Here is a 22,369-nt window from a genome sequence, read left to right as displayed (position 1 = left end):
CATTTTGTCCCCAATCCGTGGACACACAGTTGGTTCATAATCTGTTGCACTGCAGGTCTATTGTTCACATCGAGCTTCCTGACCATATGCAGGAGTTCATTTATGAATGTGTTCATCCTTCTTATTATCTTGACTATGTAAAGTGACTTTGGAGCTTGAAAAGCACTTAAAATAAAATGTACTATTATTATTATTTAAACACTATGGTCCCATAAAGAAAACAATTGACTGTATGATAATCAGAAGGAGATCTCAGAGCCAACAGACAGACAGCAGCAGTGAGATGCTATTCATACTGTTTTCACTTTATGATTGCTTTTGATAGCTAGAGTCCGTAGCCTCACACAAACACAAAATCCATTAGCTAGTGGAAATTGCATTGCATAAATGTGCCAATACTGGGAGAGAGAAGGGAGAGAGAACAGTGTGTACAGCAACAGAGCTCAGTGAGGGAAACGTATAGTGTGAAGTCATTATGACGACGAAGTCTATCTTAATAATGAAATAACCTTAAAGTGGAGGAACTCGAAGGCTGGAGCAGGAAGAAATATTATAACACACATTTTGGGGGCATACAGCGTTGTCATTATAACTGAAACCTAACCTAAACCAAATGTCTTCAATATTTGTGACAAAAATTGTACAAATATAGTGAATCACAGCATGATTTTGGCAGAGGTGTGTTACAGATGATTTGTGTTACATAAATGCTTTGAGGATTTTGTTTTGAGAAAAAAAAGACCTATGCATACTCTATATGTATGCATGACGTAGCCATCAGTTCTGAAGGAATGAAAAGGTGCACGAAAAGACGAACAAATAAACTATTGGTAAGAAAATAGAAGTTCAGATGTCCGTGTGTATGTGGTTTGTTTTTAAGCAGGAATGCAAAATGCCGAATGTGTGTGCGTGCACATGTGTTTGTGTGTGGAGGAGGAGGAGGATCCTCTGGTTTATCATCAATCATTCAATTACACACCTGTCAGAGTTCAGACCAGGAGAAGAGAGCAGCGCACAGGGAGGAGGAGAAAGAGAAATCTAGAGGAAAAGTGTCCAACTACAATACCTCAACAAGGGGAAGCGGTTTGTGACAACGAATGAAAGAGCAGAATAGGACAAAGGGACAAACAAAATAAGAGTGGAGGCCAGAGAGACAGTGACAGACTGAGCAGCTCGGTGACGTGATGTCCCATATGGAACGACCATAGTCAGAGCAGACAGGTCAGGAACGTACGATGACGCTCCACTCACTTTCATAAGCCTTCATTAAAACTCATGCAGGACGCGATGAAAAAAAGGAACCATTTTATCTGTCAGCGGGAGAGAGGAAAACCAGAGTTTTCAGCGCCTACTGTCATTTACCACCGAGTTCAAACACTGTTTCCAGCCTGGGAACAACCGGGATGTGTAGCAGCCTGATGATGCATAAATTGGAGTAATGTTGTGAATAATTGATTGAAAAGTGTTTGGTCCTGATTCACAAATGCCTCTCATCTATTTATCACTATTAGGAGAAGCTGCCAGGCCCATTAGAGCAGCTGCTCGTTAGATGTCTGTCAATCAAGGGGGAGGGGAAACACACCAGGCACACTGATACTGGTTTACATTTAGCGTGACGAACAGGTGATTGTGATATACTGTTAGTGTGAATATTCATGTTTTTCAGTATGTGTGTGTCTGTATATTGTCCTGGCGTTGCCTTGTGCTTGGATGTGCATGCACTTTGCGTATGTGAGTGGGTATCTTTGTGTGACCATCTTTTTCTCTCTCTGCAGCAGGACGGCTCCTATGTTTAGCTGCAGCTAGCTAGCGAATCCTAGCTTTAAATGCCTCCGGCGTCTGCCATCTGTGCGCTCGCCACCGCCATATATCTAATTTATGGCTGGACTGAATGTGTAATGTAGGCCTATGTATGCATAATATATCACGTGATCATATGTCAGAGGTGTGTGTAGTAGCTGTTTTAAGTCTCGCTCCCATCAGGTTTGACTGGGCTGATGAAGAGCCCAGATGTTTCTTAGACCTGGTTAAAAGATCGAAATGCAGGCAGAATGCCAATGTCTCATTAGGCAAATTTGATTGGGTTTCTAATTTAAAATTCTGAATGAGGCGCTTCCATATGTATGAATGTGTAGGAGGGCACGTGTGCGTGCGTTCATTTGCATATGTATATATTACAGTAGGTCCGTGTGTGCGCGCTTGTTTGTGTGTCTATGTACCATGTGTCTGTAATACATGTGCTTGTATAAATAAGGACCTGTCTGCTCCACTGTTCACTCTTTAGCATCAAAGTATTCTACTGTGCAGATGTCTATAATGCTGTCTTTCCCGCCATACAGCATTCTAATGCATGGTCAAATAATGTAGATTCAAATAATATAATGACAAGTTAAAATCAGAGTATATATTACACACAACATAATACAGATCAACAGTCATTTCGTTATAGCTGTTATTTCAGGCATCTCAACACATTTCTCTCCCTTTCTCAACATCCTTATGCTTACGAGCTCCACTGTTATCATGCTTGACTACTACTGCAACCAAGACGAAACAGACAGAAAAGGTGTGGTACTGCAACCTAGTGGTCAACATGTAAAATACATCAAGTGTTCTAACCATGGAGCCAGCCTGCTGATGGCCTAGCCTCCATCATTTGCCCCAAATGGACCATTTAATTGGCCCCACTGAGAGTAATTTCTCTAAGGAATTACAATGAAAATATTACAAACGTCACAATTTGCAACACTCGTGGGAAATATATTCTACAAAAATTTTAAAGCACATATTTCAAATTACCTAATTTCAGCCTAGTCAGACCATTATCTTCATGCCTTATTGGGTGAATTTCAATGCAACTGAAACCAGGAATTGTAAAATAAATGTTTTGCTCAACAAGTTTACATTACAATATGTTTGCAGGCAAAGCCCAGGGTTCTAGACAGACTGGCTCCTCTGGGTCATCAGTCTCCCACTGGCAGCCCAGTCCACTCTGACCTCTGCTGACCTATCTGTGTGTCTGTCTGGTCATCTAGCTCCACTGACCTGGCACAGAGTTCCTCATGGACCCTATGGAGACTAGCTTGCCCTTCCTCACTCTCTAAACCCTCTACAACACACCTCCATGGTCTGACCCCTCCCTCCCAGTCCACCTCACTCCCTGCTGGATGTCCGTCCAACTCTTCTACTGTAATCGGTTTCTCCTTCCGAGGCGAGGCCTGGAGTTGTGGAGCTGGGGATCCTTGGCCCTCTGCTCTGCTGCCCTCTTCCTCCCTCACTGCGACCACCACCTCTGAGATTATGTGCAATGCCTTGGCCACAACACTAGAGGGCGCCGGTGGGGCATCAGTTACACTTCCTGTGCCAGTTTCCATCTCTGCGTAACTGGAGTTTTCCCTGCCCTTCTCACTGTGCCCAGGTCTCCGGAGGGTCCTCCGATTCATGCTGCGTCGTGACTGGTTGCAGTGCAGGGTGCGCCTGCGATGCCATTGGCTCAGCGATTGCTGGGCCTCGGTGCTGAGCTGGCGCGTGACGAGACGAGGGCGGAAGCTGCTGATGTAGAAAAGAGAAGCATACAGGGACGTCAGGTAGTAACCTCCTGCAGAATAGAGAGACGACAGACATAAGGTAGAGAAACAGAGACAGAAAGGGGGTTACTATAAGGTGTATGTGTCCATGTACACATACAGTACCAGTCAAAAGTTTGGACACACCCACTCATTTAAGGGTTTTTCTTTATTTTTTACTATTTTCTACATTGTAGAATAATAGTGAAGACATCAAAACAATGAAATAATACATGTGGAATCATGTAGTAACCAAAAAAGTGTTAAACAATAAATGTATTTTACATTTGAGATTCTTCAAAAGTAGCCACCCTTTGCCTTGATGACAGCTTTGCACAATCTTGGCATTCTCTCAGCCAGCTTCATGAGGTAGTCAGCTGGAAAGCATTTCAATTAACAGGTGTGGCCTGTTAAAAGTTCATTTGTGGAATTTCTTTCCTTAATGCTTTTGAGCCAATCAGTTGTGTTGTGACAAGGTAGGTGTGGTATACAGAAGATATCCCTATTTGGTAAAAGACCAAATAAGCAAAGAGAAACGACAGTCCATCATTACTTTAAGACAAAGGTCAGTCAATGCGGAACATTTCAAGAACTTTTAAAGTTTCTTCAAGTGCAGTCGCAAAAACTATCAAGAGCTTTGATGAAACTGGCTCTCATGAGGACCGCCACAGGAAAGGAAGACCCAGAGTTACCTCTGCTGCAGAGGATAAGTTCATTGGAGTTACCAGCCTCAGAAATTGCAGCCCAAATAAATGCTTCACAGAGTTCAAGTAACAGACACATCTCAACATCAACTGTTCAGAGGAGACTGTGTGAATCAGGCCTTCATGGTCGAATTGCTGCAAAGAAACCACTACTAAAGGACACCAATAATAAGAAGAGACTTGCTTGGGACAAGAAACACAAGCAATGGACATTAGACCGGTGGAAATCTGTCCTTTGGTCTGATGAGTCCAAATTTGAGATTTTTGGTTCCAACCGCTGTGTCTTTGTGAGATGCAGAGTAGGTGAACGGATGACCTCCACCGTGAAGCATGGAGGAGGACGTGTGATGGTGCTTTGCTGGTGGCTACTTTGAAGAATTTCAAATCTAAAATATTTATTTAATATTTATTTGTTTAACACTTTTTCGGTTACTACATGATTCCATATGCATTATTTAAGTTTTGATGTCTTCACTATTATTAGAAAAATAGTCAAATGTAGAAAATTGTAAAAAATAAAAAACCCTTGAATGAGTAGGTTTGTCCAAACTTTTGACTGGTACTGTACATGTTTCTGTGGCTGCATGATACGTCTGTATAATTCGTACCCTCTCCCTGCAGCTGTGTGGGGTCCAGTAGCTCCATCATGTAGTTAGTGTCCAGCTGCAGAGTGACCACATCACTACGCAGAAGCACCCAGGTCAGACACGGCAGGAAGTCATCAGCCCCATACACCACTCCTGAGACAGAGGGGAGGAGGGAGTCAAAGGTCAAAGAACTCCAAACATTATCCTTAATAGAGAGAAATACCCTAACCAACTCTATTCATACACATACTGAGGCTGAGCAGGTCTACCCTGCACCACCCACCTGGGTTGGCATTGGACGTCATGCTGTGGTAGATGGTCTTGCAGACCTTGAGCAGGATATGGACCTTCCTGCTGGGGGAGTAAGACTGGTGCATGGCTGACCACCTCTGCTGGATCTTCTCCAGGGTGACATGGTCAGGGACCCCCGCCCCAGGTGTCCCTTCCAGCTCCTCCACCCCCCGGCCTTCCAGGAGCCGCTGGTTTTCCCTCAGCTTCCGCAGGCTACCGTCATGGTCCCAACAGCTCTGGAGGCAGGTGTACAGGTGGGCGCTCACAGGCTTTAGGGCCACCTTGTGTAGGGAGAGCTCCAGTATGGCATCTAATGTAGATAGAGGACAGAGATAATGGAGGATAAGGAGAGACTGAGGTGTTAGAAACCAATTCTGGAAAATTATGTAGTTGAGTATTTGTCTGTTTTGGCTTTGTAGTGCATCCTGAACTAAAGCGTACCGTTTTTTTGTATAATAGTAGTGATATTCTGTTTTCGAACACTAATTTGTTAATGGATGGACTCACCCAGCTCCCCATCGGGTGTGTCTGCCATACTGTCTATGAGGATGTGTATCTCAGGACAGTCCAGCAGTGTCTCTCTCAGGGCAGTGAGAGCCGTACGCACCTCCTGAAGCAGGTCCGCACCTGTCATTCCAGGGATAAACGCCGCCCCCAGGGTCATCTCAACGAATCCCATCACTGCCTCGGCAAACAAACCGCCCCTCCGCTTGCTGAGCTCCTGCACCCGCTTGGTCATCCTCTTCTGTGGAGACCCCAGTCCACCAATGGCCAGGCCCACAGCCGAGAGGCGGTGTTTCACCTTGTCGGCCAAACGATGCGAGGGGTGGGGGGAGTGGGAAGGGGTGGTGACCGACTCCGGCTCCTCCTCCATGCTGCTGATTGACAGCGAGTCCATCTCCAGGGAGGGGGGGCGGAGGAGGGAGGGGGGTGGCGGTTTGGAGAGCCATACCCTGTCCTCAACCCAGGACACCCTGTGAGGGGACTGAGGGGCAGGGCTGAACAGGGGCTTTGGGTCTGAGGGGGGCCTGGTAGTGCGGTCCTGGGTCCAGGTTCTGTCGAGTGACTCAATGGAAGCATCCCTACTGGGCCTCCTCATAACCACCCCTCCTATTGGGGTGGGGGGAGACGGGGTAGCCTGAACTACAGGAGACCATGGAGATAAGGAGACAAGACCAAACATGTCAGTTCGTCGTTGGTTGATTTTGGTTTTGGCATAATGGCTCTATGATTTCTCATTAGCTCCTACAGTGAGAAGGATGATTCATGCGGTGACATTTTCCCACAGACAGGATGGACAATAATAAAACAAGGTCCAATGCAGCCATTTTTGTTTATCTCAATATCAAATCATTTCAGCTCTTACATCATTTTCACAATTTTATTATTCCAACCTCATAGTGTGGAAATAAATATAAATCATAGGTAAATAATGTTTTTAACCACACTGGGCCTTTAACAGCAAAATCACTTTACCTGGATTATCAGACCTGGAGCTGTAGGACTCCTGCTCCATTGAGATAGCTCTCTTAGTAAGAAGGCCCGACCCTGACCAAGGTCTTGTTGTACTCAGTCGTCTCTCACGCCTATAATTCGCTGTCCGATTAACTCGCTGTGGGCTGGTTGGTTGATGGGTCAGCCAGTCATCGCCATGCTCATGAAGATAGAGTGGGTTGATGATGCACAGAGCACCATTGGCTGCTGTCAGCTATTGAACAGAAGACACCGTTGAGAGGGAGCTTGACTGTGTATTTAAAAGGCATGAACCACATGAGGATCTTTCCGAAAATTAAAAATGATCATTGGAGAATGATTTGAATTTTATACAATACAATGGTTTATGGTTTCAGTATTAAAGGCCATTTTTATCTCAATATCAAATCATTTCTGGGGAACAAATGAATACCTTACTATATTAGTTTGCATTAAAATGGTCAAAAAGAAACAAACGTTTTTTTTTCAGCAAAACAATCTTTCTCAATCAAGTCGCCTTCTAGCGACTCCTTGTGGCGGGCCTGGCACCTGCTCGACACATTGGTGCAGCTGGCTTCCGGATTAAGCGGGAGTTAAGAAGAGAGGTTAGGACGCATGACTCGACCTTCGCCTCTTCTGAGCCCGTTGGGAAGTTGCAGCGATGAGACAAGATAGTAATTTGATCGCAATTGGATATCACGAAATTGGGGAGAAAAAGGAGGTAAAAAAATAAATAATAATAAGTTATAAACTTCACAGGGTGGTGAAAGTGCATTGTGATGTTAATGCTCCTTTCCAATAAATGTTGAGGGTCTTATTCTGGTGACATGATGATCGATACTTGACTGCCATTTGATAAATACAATTATTCTTGCTCTTATCCATAATAATCTCATCATTTAAAGTAGTCTATCCTCACTGTATCTGTGAGCTGTTGGCTAGAACACATGTGCCAAGACCAGAGTAGTCACATTTGCTATTTAACACAGCACTTTTTGTGACAAAAGTAGACTTGAAAATGCGATGGAAGCACATTGAACTTTCAATTTTTGTTCTGTACTTGAAAACTTAAGCGAAAATGTACATTTTGTGTGCACTATGTCATCACGCACTGATTTCTATCGACAACAAGTCCGTTTGGTGGAAAAACAGCACTGGTGGGAAAATGTGCATATTTTCTTCATGCAGATTCTAGAATATTCCCTAATTGGAAGGAAACCTAGCTACTGGTATAATTACAGTGTTAGCTTCTTCTGTTGTACAATATGATATCAAAACACAATAAAAACGTAATTTCGACTGCCCTGGGCCTTTAAAACCTACAGTGGGGAGAACAGTTATTTTATACACTGCCGATTTTGCAGGTTTTCCTACTTACAAAGCATGTAGAGGTCTGTAATTTTTTATCATAGGTACACTTCAACTGTGAGAGATGGAATCTAAAACAAAAATCCAGAAAATCACATTTTTAAGTAATTAATTTGCATTTTATTGCATGATATAAGTATTTGATCACCTACCAACCAGTAAGAATTCCGGCTCTCACAGACCTGTTAGTTTATCTTTAAGAAGCCCTCCTGTTCTCCACTCATTACCTGTATTAACTGCACCTGTTTGAACTCGTTACCTGTATAAAAGACACCTGTCCACACACTCAATCAAACAGACTCCAACCTCTCCACAATGGCCAAGACCAGAGAGCTGTGTAAGGACATCAGGGATAAAATTGTAGACCTGCACAAGGCTGGGATGGGCTACAGGACAATAGGCAAGCAGCTTGGTGAGAAGGCAACAACTGTTGGCGCAATTATTAGAAAATGGAAGAAGTTCAAGATGATGGTCAATCACCCTTGGTCTGGGGCTCCATGCAAGATCTCACCTCGTGGGGCATCAATGATCATGAGGAAGGTGAGAGATCAGCCCAGAACTACACGGCAGGACCTGGTCAATGACCTGAAGAGAGCTGGGACCACAGTCTCAAAGAAAACCATTAGTAACACACTACGCCGTCATGGATTAAAATCCTGCAGCGCACGCAAGGTCCCCCTGCTGAAGCCAGCGCATGTCCAGGCCTGTCTGAAGTTTGCCAATGACCATCTGGATGATCCAGAGAAGGAATGGGAGAAGGTCATGTAGTCTGATGAGACAAAAATAGAGCTTTTAGAACTCCACTCGCCGTGTTTGGAGGAAGAAGAAGGATGAGTACAACCCCAAGAACACCATCCCAACTGTGAAGCATGGAGCTGGAAACATCATTCTTCTGGGATGCTTTTCTGCAAAGGGGACAAGACGACTGCACCGTATTGAGGGGAGGCTGGATGGGGCCATGTATCGCGGGATCTTGGCCAACAACCTCCTTCCCTCAGTAAGAGCATTGAAGATGGGTCGTGGCTGAGTCTTCCAGCATGACAACGACCCGAAACACACAGCCATGGCAACTAAGGAGTGGCTCCGTAAGAAGTATCTCAACGTCCTGGAGTGGCCTAGCCAGTCTCCAGACCTGAACCCAATAAAAAATCTTTTGGAGGGAGCTGAAAGTCTGCATTGCCAAGCGACAGCCCCGAAACCTGAAGGATCTGGTGAAGGTCAAAATCCCTGCTGCAGTGTGTGCAAACCTGGTCAAGAACTACAGGAAACATATGATCTCTGTAATTGCAAACAAAGGTTTCTGTACCAAATATTAAGTTGTGTTTTTCTGATGTACCAAATACTTATGTCATGCAATAAAATGCAAATTAATTACTTAAAAATCATACAATGTGATTTTCTGGATTTTTGTTTTAGATTCCATCTTTCACAGTTGTGTACCTATGATAAAAAATTACAGACCTCTACATGCATTGTAAGTTGGAAAACCTGCAAAATCGGAGGTGTGTCAAACACTTGTTCTCCTCACTGTATATAGATTTGAAAAAGGACATGCAGTATTCAAATGTAAGATACAACTCTTTGAATGAAGAGCAAAAGGCCCTGTGACGTCAGTCTGTACTGAGGTACACTGCATCTCATCTATGATGCTGAGAGTGACAATTGACTGGGTAACATTACAAAGCACTAGGAGAACCCAAAGCAGACATCCGCTTTTCTGTGTGAACCACATGTCAAACCATGGCAACACATCCGCTAGAGTGGGTCTCCAGCTACATGTCACTTTAAGGGGAATACAAGACAGTGAATAGGTCCCAACCTTTATAGACATGTTATGAAGCTATGAATGCAACTGATTACCTGTATGGTGCACATGGCAGTACCAGGAGCCCTCTGAGTCATGTGATCAGGCTGGAGGTCAGAGGTGGGACACAGCCAGGATTCTATATACAAACAGGCACACAAAAAGAGAGGGAGGAAAATAGATCAAACATTAGAATGAGAGAAGAGGAGGTGGTAGTCGTCAAGAGGAGTAAGAGGAGGTAGAGTAAAAGTAGGAGCACATAGAGGACAAGACGTTTGATATGAAGTGACTAGGATGGATGACAAGGAGATAGTTGTGCAGAAGGAGTGAAAGGAAGATGATAAGTGGAAGAGAGCGTAGGTGAGGAAGAGGAGAGATGGAGAGGGTGAATTTAGACTTACTGGGACCCAGCTGGGACAGACTGTTGGACTGTGGCTGATCTGTTAGACTGTAGAGCCACGGAGGGATGAACAGACACACTGGCAACACGTCCCTGGGAGAGAGAGAGAGAGACAGAGAGATTAATGAAATACATCAGATGCATAACTGATAAATACTGTAGTTAGTATACAGTATATAGCGTAGGTTGTTGTAACTCACCTGCTCATAGAGTAGAACACCACTAACTGGGCCAGATCAGAGAACCCTAAAAATGACTGAGATAGCTGATAAGCTGAGAAAGAAGAACAGAGAGTTTATTATAAGGCAAAAAACAAATTTGAGATAAACTTTTTTTTAAACAGGGAAGTATGTGAATGTTGAGGTTCTGGTCAATACAAAATGCATGCGTGTCTGTCTTGCCTACCTGCACCAGTGCGATGTATGGGGTTGTCTCTGACATGTCCACTCTCTCCTCCAGTGGCCACACACAGCAGGACGGGCTGGGAGGCAGAGTCCCTCAACACCAGGAAGCTCTGTGAAAGGAGAGAGAGAGGTGACGAGAAGCCTCATTACACTGTGTCTGGTTGTTAGGAAACTTTGACTGTGCAGAGCAGCTTCACAGAAAAGGACAAGATGGATTTTTCTGTGGAACAGTCATTCAAGGCCTAGAGAAGTGAGCAAGCCAGGCTAACCTCACACCAACGCTAACTAAGTGGCAGAGAATGTGCAAGCACAAATAACACACACATATTCAAATACATGTACGCACCAAAAACTCACAGCGAAATAAGTGAGCATGCGCACACACACACACGCAATAGACCTACAGACACACTGCAGGAAGTGGGTTTGACGAACAGTGTGTTCAGGAATAGATGACTGACTGTGATAGCGAAAGACACATTGGTATGTTCACTTTGAGTCAAGTCAAAAACAAACTATAGGTATCAGCAGTTTGATGCATGGCAAACGATATTTAATATCAAGTTCTTTAAATATCGACGCATATCATCAACTAAACCTGTGGAAGAGAAATTAACTTTGTTCATGTCATCATTTGCAATGACTAGATAGTGCCTTCACAAAGTATTCATACCCCTTGACTTATTCGACACTGTTGTGTTACAGTCTGAATTCAACATGGGACTATAGATATTTATAAACTGGGTGGTTCGAGCCCTGAATGTTGATTGGCTGACAGCCATGGTATATCAGACTGTATGCCAAAGGTATGACAAAACACTTATTTTTACTGCTCCAATTACGTTGGTAACCAGTTTATAATAGCAATAAGGCACCTCGGGGGGTTGTGGTATATGGCCAATATACCACGGCTAATGGCTGTGTCCAGGCACTCCGCGTTGCGTCATGCATAAGAACAGCCCTTAGCCGTGGTATATTGGCCATATACCACACCCTTCGTGCCTTATTGCTTAAATAGATTCTCACCCATATACATACAATACCCCATAATGACAAAGTGAAAACATGTTAAAAAATATTTTTGCACATTTATTGAAAATGAAATATTAAAGTATTACATTTACATAAGTACTCACACCCCTGAGTCAATACTTTGTAGAAGCCCCTTTGGCAGCGATAACAACTGTGAGTCTTTCTGGGTAAGCCTCTAAGAGCTTTCCACACTGGGGTTGTGCAACATTTGCCCATTATTATTTTCAAAATTCTTCAAGCTCTGTCTAATTGGTTGTTGATTATTGCTAGACAACCATTTTCTAGACTTGCCATAGATTTTCTAATAGACTTCAATCAAAACTGTAACTCGTCCACTCAGGAACAATTGATGTCTTCTTGGTAAGCAACTCCAGTATAGATTTGGCCTTGTGTTTTAGGTTATTGTCCTGCTGAAAGGTGAATTCATCTCCCAGTGTCTGATGGAAAGTAGACTGAACCAGGTTTCCCTCTAGTATTTTGCCCGTGCTTAGCTCCATTCCGTTTCTTTTTTTTATCCTGAAAAACTCCCCAGACCTTAACGATTACAAGCATACCCATAACATGATGCAGCCATCACTATGCTTGGAAATATGAAGAGTGCTACTCAGTAATATGTTGTGTTGGATTTGCCCCAAACATAACACTTTTTATTCAGGACAAAGTTAATTGCTTTGTCACATGTTTTGCAGTATTACTTTAGTGCTTTGTAGCAAACAGGATGCATGTTTTTGAATACTTTTCACTGTCATTTAGGTTACTTTTGTGGAGTAACTGCAATGTTGTTTTTCCATTCTCAGTTTTCTCCTATCACAGCCATTAAACTCTGTAACTGTTTTAAAGTCACCATTGGCCTCATGGTGAAATCCCTGAGCCGTTTCCTTCCTCTACAGCAAGTGAGTTAGGAAGTAGACCTGTATCTTTGTAGTGACTAGGTGTATTGATACACCATCCAAAGTTTAATTAATAACTTCACCATTCTCAAAGGGATATTCAATGTCTGCTTTTCTATTTTTTACCCATCTACCAATAGGTGCCCTTCTTTGCGAGGGCACCTCCCTAGTCTTTGTGGTTGAATCTATGTTTGAAATTACATGTAATTGTGTGTGTGGGGTACAGAGATGAGGTAGTCATTCAAAAAGCATGTTAAACACTATTATTGCACACACAGTGAGTTCATGCAACTTATTAAGTGACTTGTAAAGAAAATGTTTACTCCTGAACTTATTTAGGCCATATCAAAGGGGTTGAATACATATTGACTCAAGACATTTCAGCTCTTATGTAAAAATGTCAAAAAATATAATTCCACTATGACACTATGGGGTATTGTGTGAAGGCCAGTGACAAAACATCTCAATTTAATCCATTTTAAATTCAGGCTGTAACACAACAGCATTTTGAAAAAGTCAAGAATAACATGTAAGTGTTGCTCTTTCTTACAGTGCTACTGCCTATCCACATGGATAATGTGTTGGGGGAAAAAACGTTGCTAAAGTGCTTTTCTTATCCCACCAATTCAACCTAAACCCTGACATACAGTCGTTTTTACAGTGTAATAGGATGCTGTATCCAGATACTGGATCACCATTGTCTCACCGTACTCACTTGTCTCAGAGGCTGGTCTTGTTAAGAAAGGGTCCTTAAAATAGCTGGGGTTCTTTAGCAAACCGAAAATACTTTCTGCAACAATCAACTTCTACGCCACTACTCAGTCTGCTCCTCTTTCTTTCAGTCCATCTGTGTCTCTCCTCTCTTACTCTCTCACACATGCAGCACTTCTGCATTCATTTGCTTTTATGCAAAGTAAGGAGAACTGCAAGTGCAACTCGACATGCTGTAAGTGCCTGCTTCCATTTCATCTGTAATATCGCAGCCTGTCCACATGCTAACCTAATGTACCAAGGTGACCTGGAGTCTAGGCCTACGGGCCTGAATACAGAGAGGTCAACCATGAGGTCAGATCGTAGATAGTGGCATGGACCTACACAGTGTGTCCCCATCCCAAATGGCAGAGCCATATGGGCCCTGGTCAAAAGTAGTGCACTATATATGGTATAGGGTGCCATTTGGGACAGACACATACTGTGTAGGTCCATGCCACTATCTACTATCTGACCTCATGGTTGAGGGTAGTGGGGGGGAACTCACCCCAGCAGGCCGGCCCCAGAGGGCAGCATGGGCACCGTCTCTATCCCAGGGGCCCCCAGGGGCCCAGGCGTCCTGACACAGTCGCAACCTGTCCAGCAGAGTCAGGGGCCTCCTTGAAACTCCGTCAGTAACCTCATTCTCTGTCCTCACCGTGCCACTCACACCTCTAGAGATAATGGCACAACAGGGGGTAATTACAGGCACCATAATATGCTGTTACAGCATACAGGGGCGGTTTACCAGCCTAGTTCTGGACTAAAAAACAAGTAAGATTTAAAATGCCTTTCAATCCAGGACGACGTTTAATCAGTGTCCTGGAAACCGCCAGAGCTTGTATAAAACGGAGATCTATACCCCGAGTAGGTCCCTAATAACGATCCAATCCATGGGGTGGAGAAAAGATCCTCACCTGTGAGAGGCATCCTTCTCATCCTGATCTTCCAATCCCCTCATCATCCCAGACTAGAGGACACCACAGAAACATAGTGTGCAAAATGTTTAGTGTATGCCAACCGCAAATAGATTAAGATTAAATCCAATACATCAACATTAAAGATTTTTTTTTAAAGAACATGAGAAAAAAATGACCATTTGAAAAAGTTATTCTGGAATAGAAGAGTGATAACATCCTTCTTCAACACACATTTAAAGGGATAGTTCACCCAAAATACATTAGTTTGACACTAATAAGGGTTACTTACTGTTAATAGGCCCTATATGGCTCTTTTCAAAGTAGCTGTGACTTTATGTGGCTTCCCTTCAGCCCGACAGAAACTCCACAGATCTCTTCATGTTGTAACCTTGTGCCAACAGATTGTCCTTTCACAGTCTAACTACGTTGCTCAACAATTTATCTTATTGATGAAAAATGACAGGGTAAAAAAAAATCCTAATGCAGACTTCGTACCTTAGCGAGATAGTATTTCGCTGTTCCGTCAGAAGTATGTATTGTGTCGATGCTTTACCTGCCTCTACCACACTCGACTACACACCTTGACATTTGATGTTGCACTTTCACTTGCTCACATGTTCTCAACTTATTTTTGTTTTCTCATTCTCTCCTCCTCCATCTCCCACCCCCCTCATGTGGTTAACCTTGCTAACACACTTAACATAGAAAGAAATGAGTCTGCTTAGCCTTTTTTCCTCAAGACCTGAATAATACTGATCTCTCGCTCGTTTACTCACAGACAAATCTGTGTGTTGCACTTTATAGAGGTGAAAACACAAACAAAATGGATTCACAAACACTGCCATTTAAGAGCTGAGTCAGGGAAGTGGTGTGAGTATGGAGGGTGAGATGGTGAATAAAAGATGGGATTCTAAGTGTAAGTGTGCAACAGTATTTTCTGTTCAACTAATGGCTACAATACACTACATAGAAATAAACAACGCATGCACCCTGTCACAGACAACATCAATTGTACCAATCAACATCCGTTGCACCAGCTGGGTTTGAGATCAATGCTTAAATGTACTGTATGTGTATGAAAAATACCAAATTCAGCGGGAGACTGACTGACACTTTATTTAGTGTTTTTACTTGTTGTATCACAAGCAATCTTTTAGAAACCATCGAGTTGCATTTGGTCAACACCAGAGATGTACTGCGACATCATCTCACACCACTGTGGTAACTTCCTGCTGCATCATTTGTGCTGAAATAGAAACCGTCCTACACCAACAGCTACAGGAAGTAGAGAAACTAAATGTCACAGGTATGCTTAATAGATTAAAACATATTGTTAAAAATAATTATATTGAAACAATTGATAGAAACAAGGAGCACAAAAAGCAATGTCATGAAAAACAAATCCATAATTATAATTGATTATAAATAGTAAGTCATAAAATGCTATATTATACTTTTCCCCCATTTTATTTACAGGAGTTGTGTCACTGCATCAGTGGATGCCTCAGATATTCATCATCTTTGTTACCCTGCCATGCCCTCTATACTTTGTCATTTCAGTCTAAAATCATCAACTATATGACTCAACAGAGCTTGTTGGCATGCTGACAGCTCAGTGCCTGTAGTTCTCTCCCTCAGAAGGAAACGTATGCTCATTTTAGTGTGTATTGCTATAAACTCCATCTGTGGGAACTGTCAAAAGATAGACCAATACACACAGTAGGAATCAGGAGGTGGGTTTATGTCAAACAGAGGTTGGAGAGGAGAGAGAAGTTAGTAAAGTGCAAACTAAAGGGAGAAAATCCAAAACAGACAGGGGAGCACAGTCCTGGTTAATGTATGGAACTCTGCTTCCAGACTGAAGCCAAGTGATGGGTTGGAGCCGGCCGGCCGGTCTCATTAGTTATTCTACCTCCCCCTTCCCTGACTCCGCCTTCCCTGACCCCGCCTTCCCTGACTCCGCCTTCCCTGACTCCGCCTTCCCTGACTCCGCCTTCCCTGACTCCGCCTTCCCTGACTCCGCCTTCCCTGACTCCGCCTTCCCTGCAGCTCCAGAGCTCTGATTTGTCTGTTCCTCTTCGGCTTTGCTGTTAATCTTCTCATGCTCCCGTTTCACCATCTCTTCCAGCTCCGCCTTGGAGAAAGAGAGATAATGGAGGGAGGGAGAGTGGGAGTGTGAGAATGGTGAGCGAAAAACAGAGAGAAAAAAAAAAGACTACTTTAAGGTTTCAAGAACTTTCATCGAAGTCAACAATCTCTGTCTCACTCTTATCACGAATGGGTCCATAGAATATGGGTATTTACTAAGCATGTACAGTATATTTACCTTCCATCCCAGTAGCTCAGCAAGTTCCAAGCATCCATCATCACATGTACTAATATGAGCCACATCCCTGAGAGAAACAAATCATAACTAATGAATATTCATCAGCAAAACCTCCAACACCATGTCCACCATCATCACTGTAGTTCAAGTGAAAGTGATAGCTTCTCGCCTGTATGCTTTCGCTGAGTCAAAGTCCATCCCTCCGCCAATGCTTATAATCCCTAATATAGGATCTGCCTACAGGGAGACGCAGACAGAAAGATATACACGTTAACATACAGAGGTGGATAGAGGAAGGAAAGTCTAATGCAAATCCAGAGGGACAGAGGACTTACACCACCTGCTTTCTCCAGGTTAATGAGCAGTCTGGGGCAGCTGTTTGAAACCCTGCAAACACAAACATGTATTCCATCACACACCATTTATGAGCTCGTTGATGCTTGAGCACATGGTTGAAGAGGACACATGTTGAAACGCAACACTATACCAATATAGTAGTCTATCAGATAACATTATAATCATGGTTCTGTGAAGAGTCAGACAGAAAGACTCACCTGCCAACCAGAGCAGCAAAGGGCTGAACCTGCAGGGAGGTCCCCATTATAATCAGCAGATCACAGCGAGGAAAGTCCTGGAGGAGAATAGAAACAGGAGACGACGGTAACAGGAACCAGTACTGTGCCTTTCATTATGGTTCATCACTTCATTATGGGTGTACACACCCTAATATGCACATTCATGGAAAAGACAGAGGCACAAACTCTAAGTAGTCTATCAAGTCAACACCCAGACCACACTCACCATGGCCATTGAGGTGAAGAACCTCTTCGGTAGATTCTCACCAAAGAAAACAATGTCTGAAAATGGAGAACAAGGAGAAATCCAGTATTTTACAAAGAAAGTGTAATAAACAGGTATGAACATTGAACTATAAGGAACTGAAAAGGGAGAGAGCATATTCAAGTAAGGAGGGATAAGAAGTAAAAGGAAATGACAAGGCAGTCACTCACCTGGTTTAACCAGATTGCTGCACTTGTCACATTTGGGGATGTCATCCGAGAAGATTTTCTCTGCAGGTCAGAGGTAAACAAGATTAGAATTCAACAATTGTTTGAATAGCACCAACGCTCCTTTTAAATGACAACTTAATTAGCATATCCATGTAAATGAGTGTCTGCCTAGGTAGTATAACAGTGTTTTGTTAAACCACCCCAGTTAGATATTACCGTACCACATACACTAACCTTTCATCCAGTCCAAGTCGTACTCTTTGCGGCACATAAAGCTGACACAGTGTGAGGTGTAGAAGGTGCCGTGGGCTTCAATCAGGTCCTCTCCCTCCAGTCCTGCTACACGTTCCAGGGTGTCAATATTCTGCACAGGCAGAAATGGAGGGGTTGATGACACTTCAAAAACACTTCAATACAGGCTGTAGGTGACTAACTCAGAACAAAGGATATGAAAGAATACCGAACCTGTGAGTAGCAGCGTTTGAGTAGCCCTTTGTCCTTCAGCAACTTGATGAAGTAGTGACATACTGTGGGCTTAACATACAACAACACTGCTGTTAGTGATACCTAAAAATAAACAGGCACAATGCACAATTCAGGAAATAAAGTTAAGAAACTGAAAGGCCAGAAAATAAGCTAGATCTTACCTTGAATTGTCCTGGGTACAGCTCCCTGGCCAGGGCAAAGAAGGGCTCAGGGTGTTTCTGATATAGAAAGAGGTACATCTTGAGTGGTGATAGCAGCAAATAACAAAATAATCTGCGCAGATCTTTAGTGTAGCAAGCTAATTACTTTCTTAAGCCAAAAGAATTCGACAGAACGCTTCAGACCTTAAAGTAGTCTATCTGGAAGATAGCCTCAGGGTATGGCAAGTTGTACTTCTGCAGGTTAGCATAGAGCCCCGTGTCTGGGGAGCGGAAGTCAGGGATCCCAGCCGCTGAGGGGGACAGAGGGGCAGTGTCATCATCACAAAAGTGGTGGATACATTATACACACAATTTAGAGGGAAATCTATTTGTATTTAGGCTAAGTGTCTTATTTGTCCAACAAAACAGGTCTAGACTAATTATGTTATGCTCAGCCCACGGTTATGCAAGAGGGGGAGTTACTCACATGTAGAGATCCCTGCACCCACCATACAGATTATGTTTTTGCCTGTGGAGGATAGAGGAGCAGAGAGAATCCTTTAACTTCCTGGATTGTACCATTTGTTAACCAATGAAGCAGTATCACATAGTCAGGTAGTTGTAGTAACATACTTAAATATGGGTATGTTTTTCAGCAAGCAAATTATATGGCCTCAGGCTAGACAGATGATGTTATTCCTAATACAGTCTATTTTCTTGTGTTGACTAATGGCACATTTATACTAGGCCTAGATGCTGACAGATGCACTGCTTGCTGGGCTACATAGTCATCAACCCCTACATGAAATGTGCACACGCTGGGTTAGAGATTAATAATAGACTCACATTTGCCACTCTGTATGTAACTGGCCACCCCCTCAAGAGTCAGCTCATCCAAAACCTTCTCTCCAGATATGCCCAAGGTTTTAGAGAAGAGATTGCGCAGGAAATCCACTGTATGAGAATAAACAAATAATTATTCTGATGAAAATATGAGACTTTGGTGTTGACAGCAAAACCTTGAGGTTTTTGACACTTACTCTCTGTGTCCCCTGATGCCTCGCCGTCGTCACTGCTATCGTCTGACTGCTCCTAGCAGAAATCAAGAGGAAACTCAGTGTAAACATGGAAACATTCGTTTGATCAAGAACATTACAATATAATCCTTGTTTGGTTTTATGCACATCATAAGAAGCTGTGCATTGTATTGCATGCCAATACAGTGTCAGTGTGTCAACATGTCAATGGATGCAGAGTACACAGTCTACGATTGGTGACAAGTCATGACAGGTTCTCTACTAACCGTGTGCCTGACAAACTAGTCGTGACAACTTGCTACTAGCTAGTTATTGGCTAACGTTAGCCAGCCAGGTATCCATCCATAGGGCAAGGCATGCACACACACTGACAATTCCTAACCACAGATGTAGTATTTCTTGCCTCTGGTTCAGGGGTGTTCTCCTCGACCTCTTCTCTGTTAGAAGCTTCTGGAAAAAAACGAAACAAATCCATGTCATGTTACTATTTACAAGTAGCTAACAATGCTGAACGCTTTAGTTAGCTAGCTTTACCTAGGCAGCTAGCTAGCAATGTAGCTAGCTACATTAGCTAGCTGGCTGGCTGCACTTAATTTTCGAGCCAAGGCCAGTCCAAGACGAAAAAAGGTATACCTGGTACATCAGACATTTATCCGTCTAGACTAATCCTACACAGATGTGTATGCTATTGTGTGTGTTGCTCCCGTATGTTTAACTTAACTTGCTAAATATGCAAGTTGATTCGTACAGTTGCGATATGATTGTTGTTGTACGTCGCGAATTAATTCCGTGTTGCTAACTTCCGCATAAGAAATATTCCAACAATAAACAAGCACATGCGCACGCGTCGGCCTACTTTTGCAGATCGCAGTTGGATTTATATATTAGCCGAGCTGTTTTGTATCGTGCAAGTAAAACACAATCGGTTACATTGTCATCATTTAGCAAAAATAAGCAAATAATATCGCTGAAATGACTCAATATGGTTATATGTACCTGCAGAAGTAGTTTAAGCATGAACTCATGACAGCATTTTTTTTGTTACAGTATGATTGCAACAGTATATCATGTAGTTAATACATAATTACCTCAATCTATAAAATATGTTAATCTCTCTGTTTACCTCTTGAATGGTTATTCCTATTATTCAACTTCACCTTTAAAGTCTCCTCTCCACTCTTCAGTCTCAAAGGATTATAGGATTTACATCCCTCACTTATAGTTAATAAGATTCACACACGTTTTAAAATGCTAACCATAACATCTGTCCATTTGGTTTTCTGTGTCTGCTCCATAAATGTCTGTATTGATCCAGATGTACAACATGAAGCATACTTTACAAATAAATACATTTAATTTAATATTTAATTGTGTCACCAATACAATGTATAATAATAATCTGTACCAACATCGTATATACAGTCCATCAATACTTTAAGACATGATGTTCAGTCAATACAGCACATTTCTAAAACGTTGAACGTTTCTTCAACTGCAGTCGCAAAAACCATCAGCGCTATGACAAAACTGTCTCTAATGAGGATCGCCACATGAAAGGAAGACCCAGAGTTACCTCTGCTGCAGAGGATAAGTTCATTGGAGTTACCAGCCTCAGAAATTGCATCCCAAATGCTTCACAGAGGAGAATGCGTGAATCAGGCCTTCATGGTCAAATTGCTGCAAAGAAACCACCACTAAAGGACACCAATAATAAGAAGAGACTTTCTTGGGCCAAGAAACATGAGCAATGGTCATTAGACTGGTGGAAATCTGTCCTTTGGTCTGATGAGTCCCAATTTGAGATTTTTGGTTCCAACAGGTTGAATACCACTGGCATTGTCACGCCCTGACCATAGAGAGCCCTTGTTTCTCTATGGTGTAGTAGGTCAGGGCGTGACTAGGGGGTATTCTAGTTTATAATTTCTATGTTGTGTTCTAGTTTATATCTTCTATGTTGGTGTTTTGTATGATTCCCAATTAGAGGCAGCTGGTAATCATTGTCTCTAATTGGGGATCATATTTAACTAGCTATTTTTCCCACCTATGTTTGTGGGATATCGTTTTGTGTTTGTGCACCACGTAGTCACTTTTAGTTGTTCGTTTATTGATATATTTTGTTTTGTTTAAGTTTCTCTTTGTATTAAATATGTGGAACTCAACATCCGCTGCACCTTGGTCCCGTTCTTACCACAGCCGTGACAGGCATAGGGTACAGTGGTGGCCAAAAGTTTTGAGAATGACACAAATATTAATTTCCACAAAGTTTTCTGCCTCAGTGTCTTTAGATATTTTTGTTAGATGTTACTATGGAATACTGAAGTATAATTACAAGCATTTCATAAGTGTCAAAGGCTTTTATTGACAATTATATGAAGTTGATGCAAAGAGTCAATATTTGCAGTGTTGACCCTTCTTTTCAAGACCTCTGCAATCCGCCCTGGCATGCTGTCAATTAACTTCTGGGCCACATCCTGACTGATGGCAGCCCATTCTTGCATAATCAATGCTTGGAGTTTGTCAGAATTGATGGGTTTTTGTTTGTCCACCCACCTCTTGAGGATTGGCCATAAGGTGCTCCATCATGCTGGAAAAGGCATTGTTCGTCACCAAACTGTTCCTGGATGGTTGGGAGAAGTTGCTCTCGAAAGATGTGTTGGTACCATTCTTTATTCATGGCTGTGTCCCTAGGCAAAATTGAGAGGGAGCCCACTCCCTTGGCTGAGAAACAACCCCACACATGAATGGTCTCAGGATGCTTTACTGTTGGCATGACACAGGACTGATGGTAGCGCTCACCTTGTTTTCTCCGGACAAGCTTTTTTTCCTGGGTGCCTCAAACAATCGTAAAGGGGATTCATCAGAGAAAATGACTTTACCCCAGTCCTCAGCAGTCCAATCCCTGTACCTTTTGCAGAATATCAGTCTGTCCCTGATGTTTTTCCTGGAGAGAAGTGGCTTCTTTGCTGCCCTTCTTGACAACAGGCGTCTTCCAAAAGTCTTCGCCTCACTGTGCGTGCATATGCACTCACACCTGCCTGCTGCCATTCCTGAACAAGCTCTGTACTGGCTGTGCCCCGATCCCACAGCTGAACCAACTTTAGGAGACTTTCTTGGGCGCCCTGAAGCCTTCTTCACAACAATTGAACCACTCTCCTTGAAGTTCTTGATGATCCGATAAATT

The 22,369-nt window shown here is 42.8% G+C and overlaps 2 protein-coding genes across 8 annotated transcripts; both read right to left on the bottom strand.

The window, feature by feature from the left end:
- Positions 1-2,389: 2,389 nt before the first annotated feature.
- On the bottom strand, positions 2,390-15,158 carry rinl (Ras and Rab interactor-like). 5 transcript variants are annotated; one of them, XM_024442424.2, is made up of 12 exons: positions 14,479-15,158; positions 14,187-14,239; positions 13,778-13,943; positions 10,599-10,707; positions 10,394-10,466; positions 10,195-10,286; positions 9,850-9,932; positions 6,625-6,856; positions 5,656-6,291; positions 5,141-5,458; positions 4,879-5,010; positions 2,390-3,598 (listed from the first exon to the last, which is right to left on the bottom strand). In XM_024442424.2, the coding sequence occupies exons 2-12, from the start codon at positions 14,231-14,233 to the stop codon at positions 2,964-2,966; spliced, it is 2,523 nt and encodes an 840-aa protein (XP_024298192.1). In that variant the 5' UTR covers positions 14,234-14,239; positions 14,479-15,158; the 3' UTR covers positions 2,390-2,963. The 5 variants fall into 5 exon arrangements, with proteins under 5 accessions (XP_024298192.1, XP_042151938.1, XP_042151939.1 ...); XM_024442425.2 differs by having other exon boundaries at positions 3,361-3,549; XM_042296004.1 differs by lacking the exons at positions 13,778-13,943; positions 14,479-15,158 and having other exon boundaries at positions 14,187-14,214.
- A 131-nt stretch (positions 15,159-15,289) lies between these two features.
- Positions 15,290-20,011, bottom strand: sirt2 (sirtuin 2 (silent mating type information regulation 2, homolog) 2 (S. cerevisiae)). Of its 3 annotated transcripts, XM_042296006.1 has the most exons (17): positions 19,822-20,011; positions 19,592-19,638; positions 19,192-19,243; positions 18,998-19,105; positions 18,639-18,680; positions 18,356-18,462; positions 18,173-18,229; positions 17,991-18,059; positions 17,760-17,889; positions 17,526-17,585; positions 17,317-17,372; positions 17,070-17,146; positions 16,851-16,902; positions 16,685-16,752; positions 16,516-16,582; positions 16,213-16,323; positions 15,290-16,122 (listed from the first exon to the last, which is right to left on the bottom strand). In XM_042296006.1, exons 1-17 carry the CDS (start codon positions 19,835-19,837, stop codon positions 16,093-16,095), a joined length of 1,149 nt encoding a protein of 382 aa, XP_042151940.1. In that variant the 5' UTR covers positions 19,838-20,011; the 3' UTR covers positions 15,290-16,092. The 3 variants fall into 3 exon arrangements, with proteins under 3 accessions (XP_042151940.1, XP_024298194.2, XP_024298195.2); XM_024442426.2 differs by having other exon boundaries at positions 15,290-16,323; XM_024442427.2 differs by having other exon boundaries at positions 15,290-16,323; positions 19,592-19,635.
- Positions 20,012-22,369: the final 2,358 nt, after the last annotated feature.

Source organism: Oncorhynchus tshawytscha, linkage group LG13 (genome assembly GCF_018296145.1).
Source record: "Oncorhynchus tshawytscha isolate Ot180627B linkage group LG13, Otsh_v2.0, whole genome shotgun sequence".
In the NCBI taxonomy this organism is placed as follows: domain Eukaryota; kingdom Metazoa; phylum Chordata; class Actinopteri; order Salmoniformes; family Salmonidae; genus Oncorhynchus; species Oncorhynchus tshawytscha.
Note: the sequence above shows the minus strand (reverse complement) of the source record. Positions and strands in the feature narration are given on the sequence as shown.

Bases quoted from the DNA above. Each gene is read 5' to 3' on its own strand.
- sirt2 (XM_024442426.2), bottom strand. The intron at 18,230-18,355 runs GTCTGAAGCGTT...TTTCTATATCAG, and splicing joins TCCAGATAGACTACTTTAAG to AAACACCCTGAGCCCTTCTT. The intron at 16,324-16,515 runs GTAAATATACTG...TCTTTCTCCAAG, and splicing joins CTGAGCTACTGGGATGGAAG to GCGGAGCTGGAAGAGATGGT.
- rinl (XM_024442424.2), bottom strand. From the start codon at position 14,233: ATGATGAGGGGATTGGAAGATCAGGATGAGAAGGATGCCTCTCACAG. The intron at 13,944-14,186 runs GTGAGGATCTTT...CATTATCTCTAG, and splicing joins GAGAAGGATGCCTCTCACAG to AGGTGTGAGTGGCACGGTGA. The intron at 10,708-13,777 runs GTGAGTTCCCCC...CTCCTTTCACAG, and splicing joins TCTGGGGCCGGCCTGCTGGG to AGCTTCCTGGTGTTGAGGGA.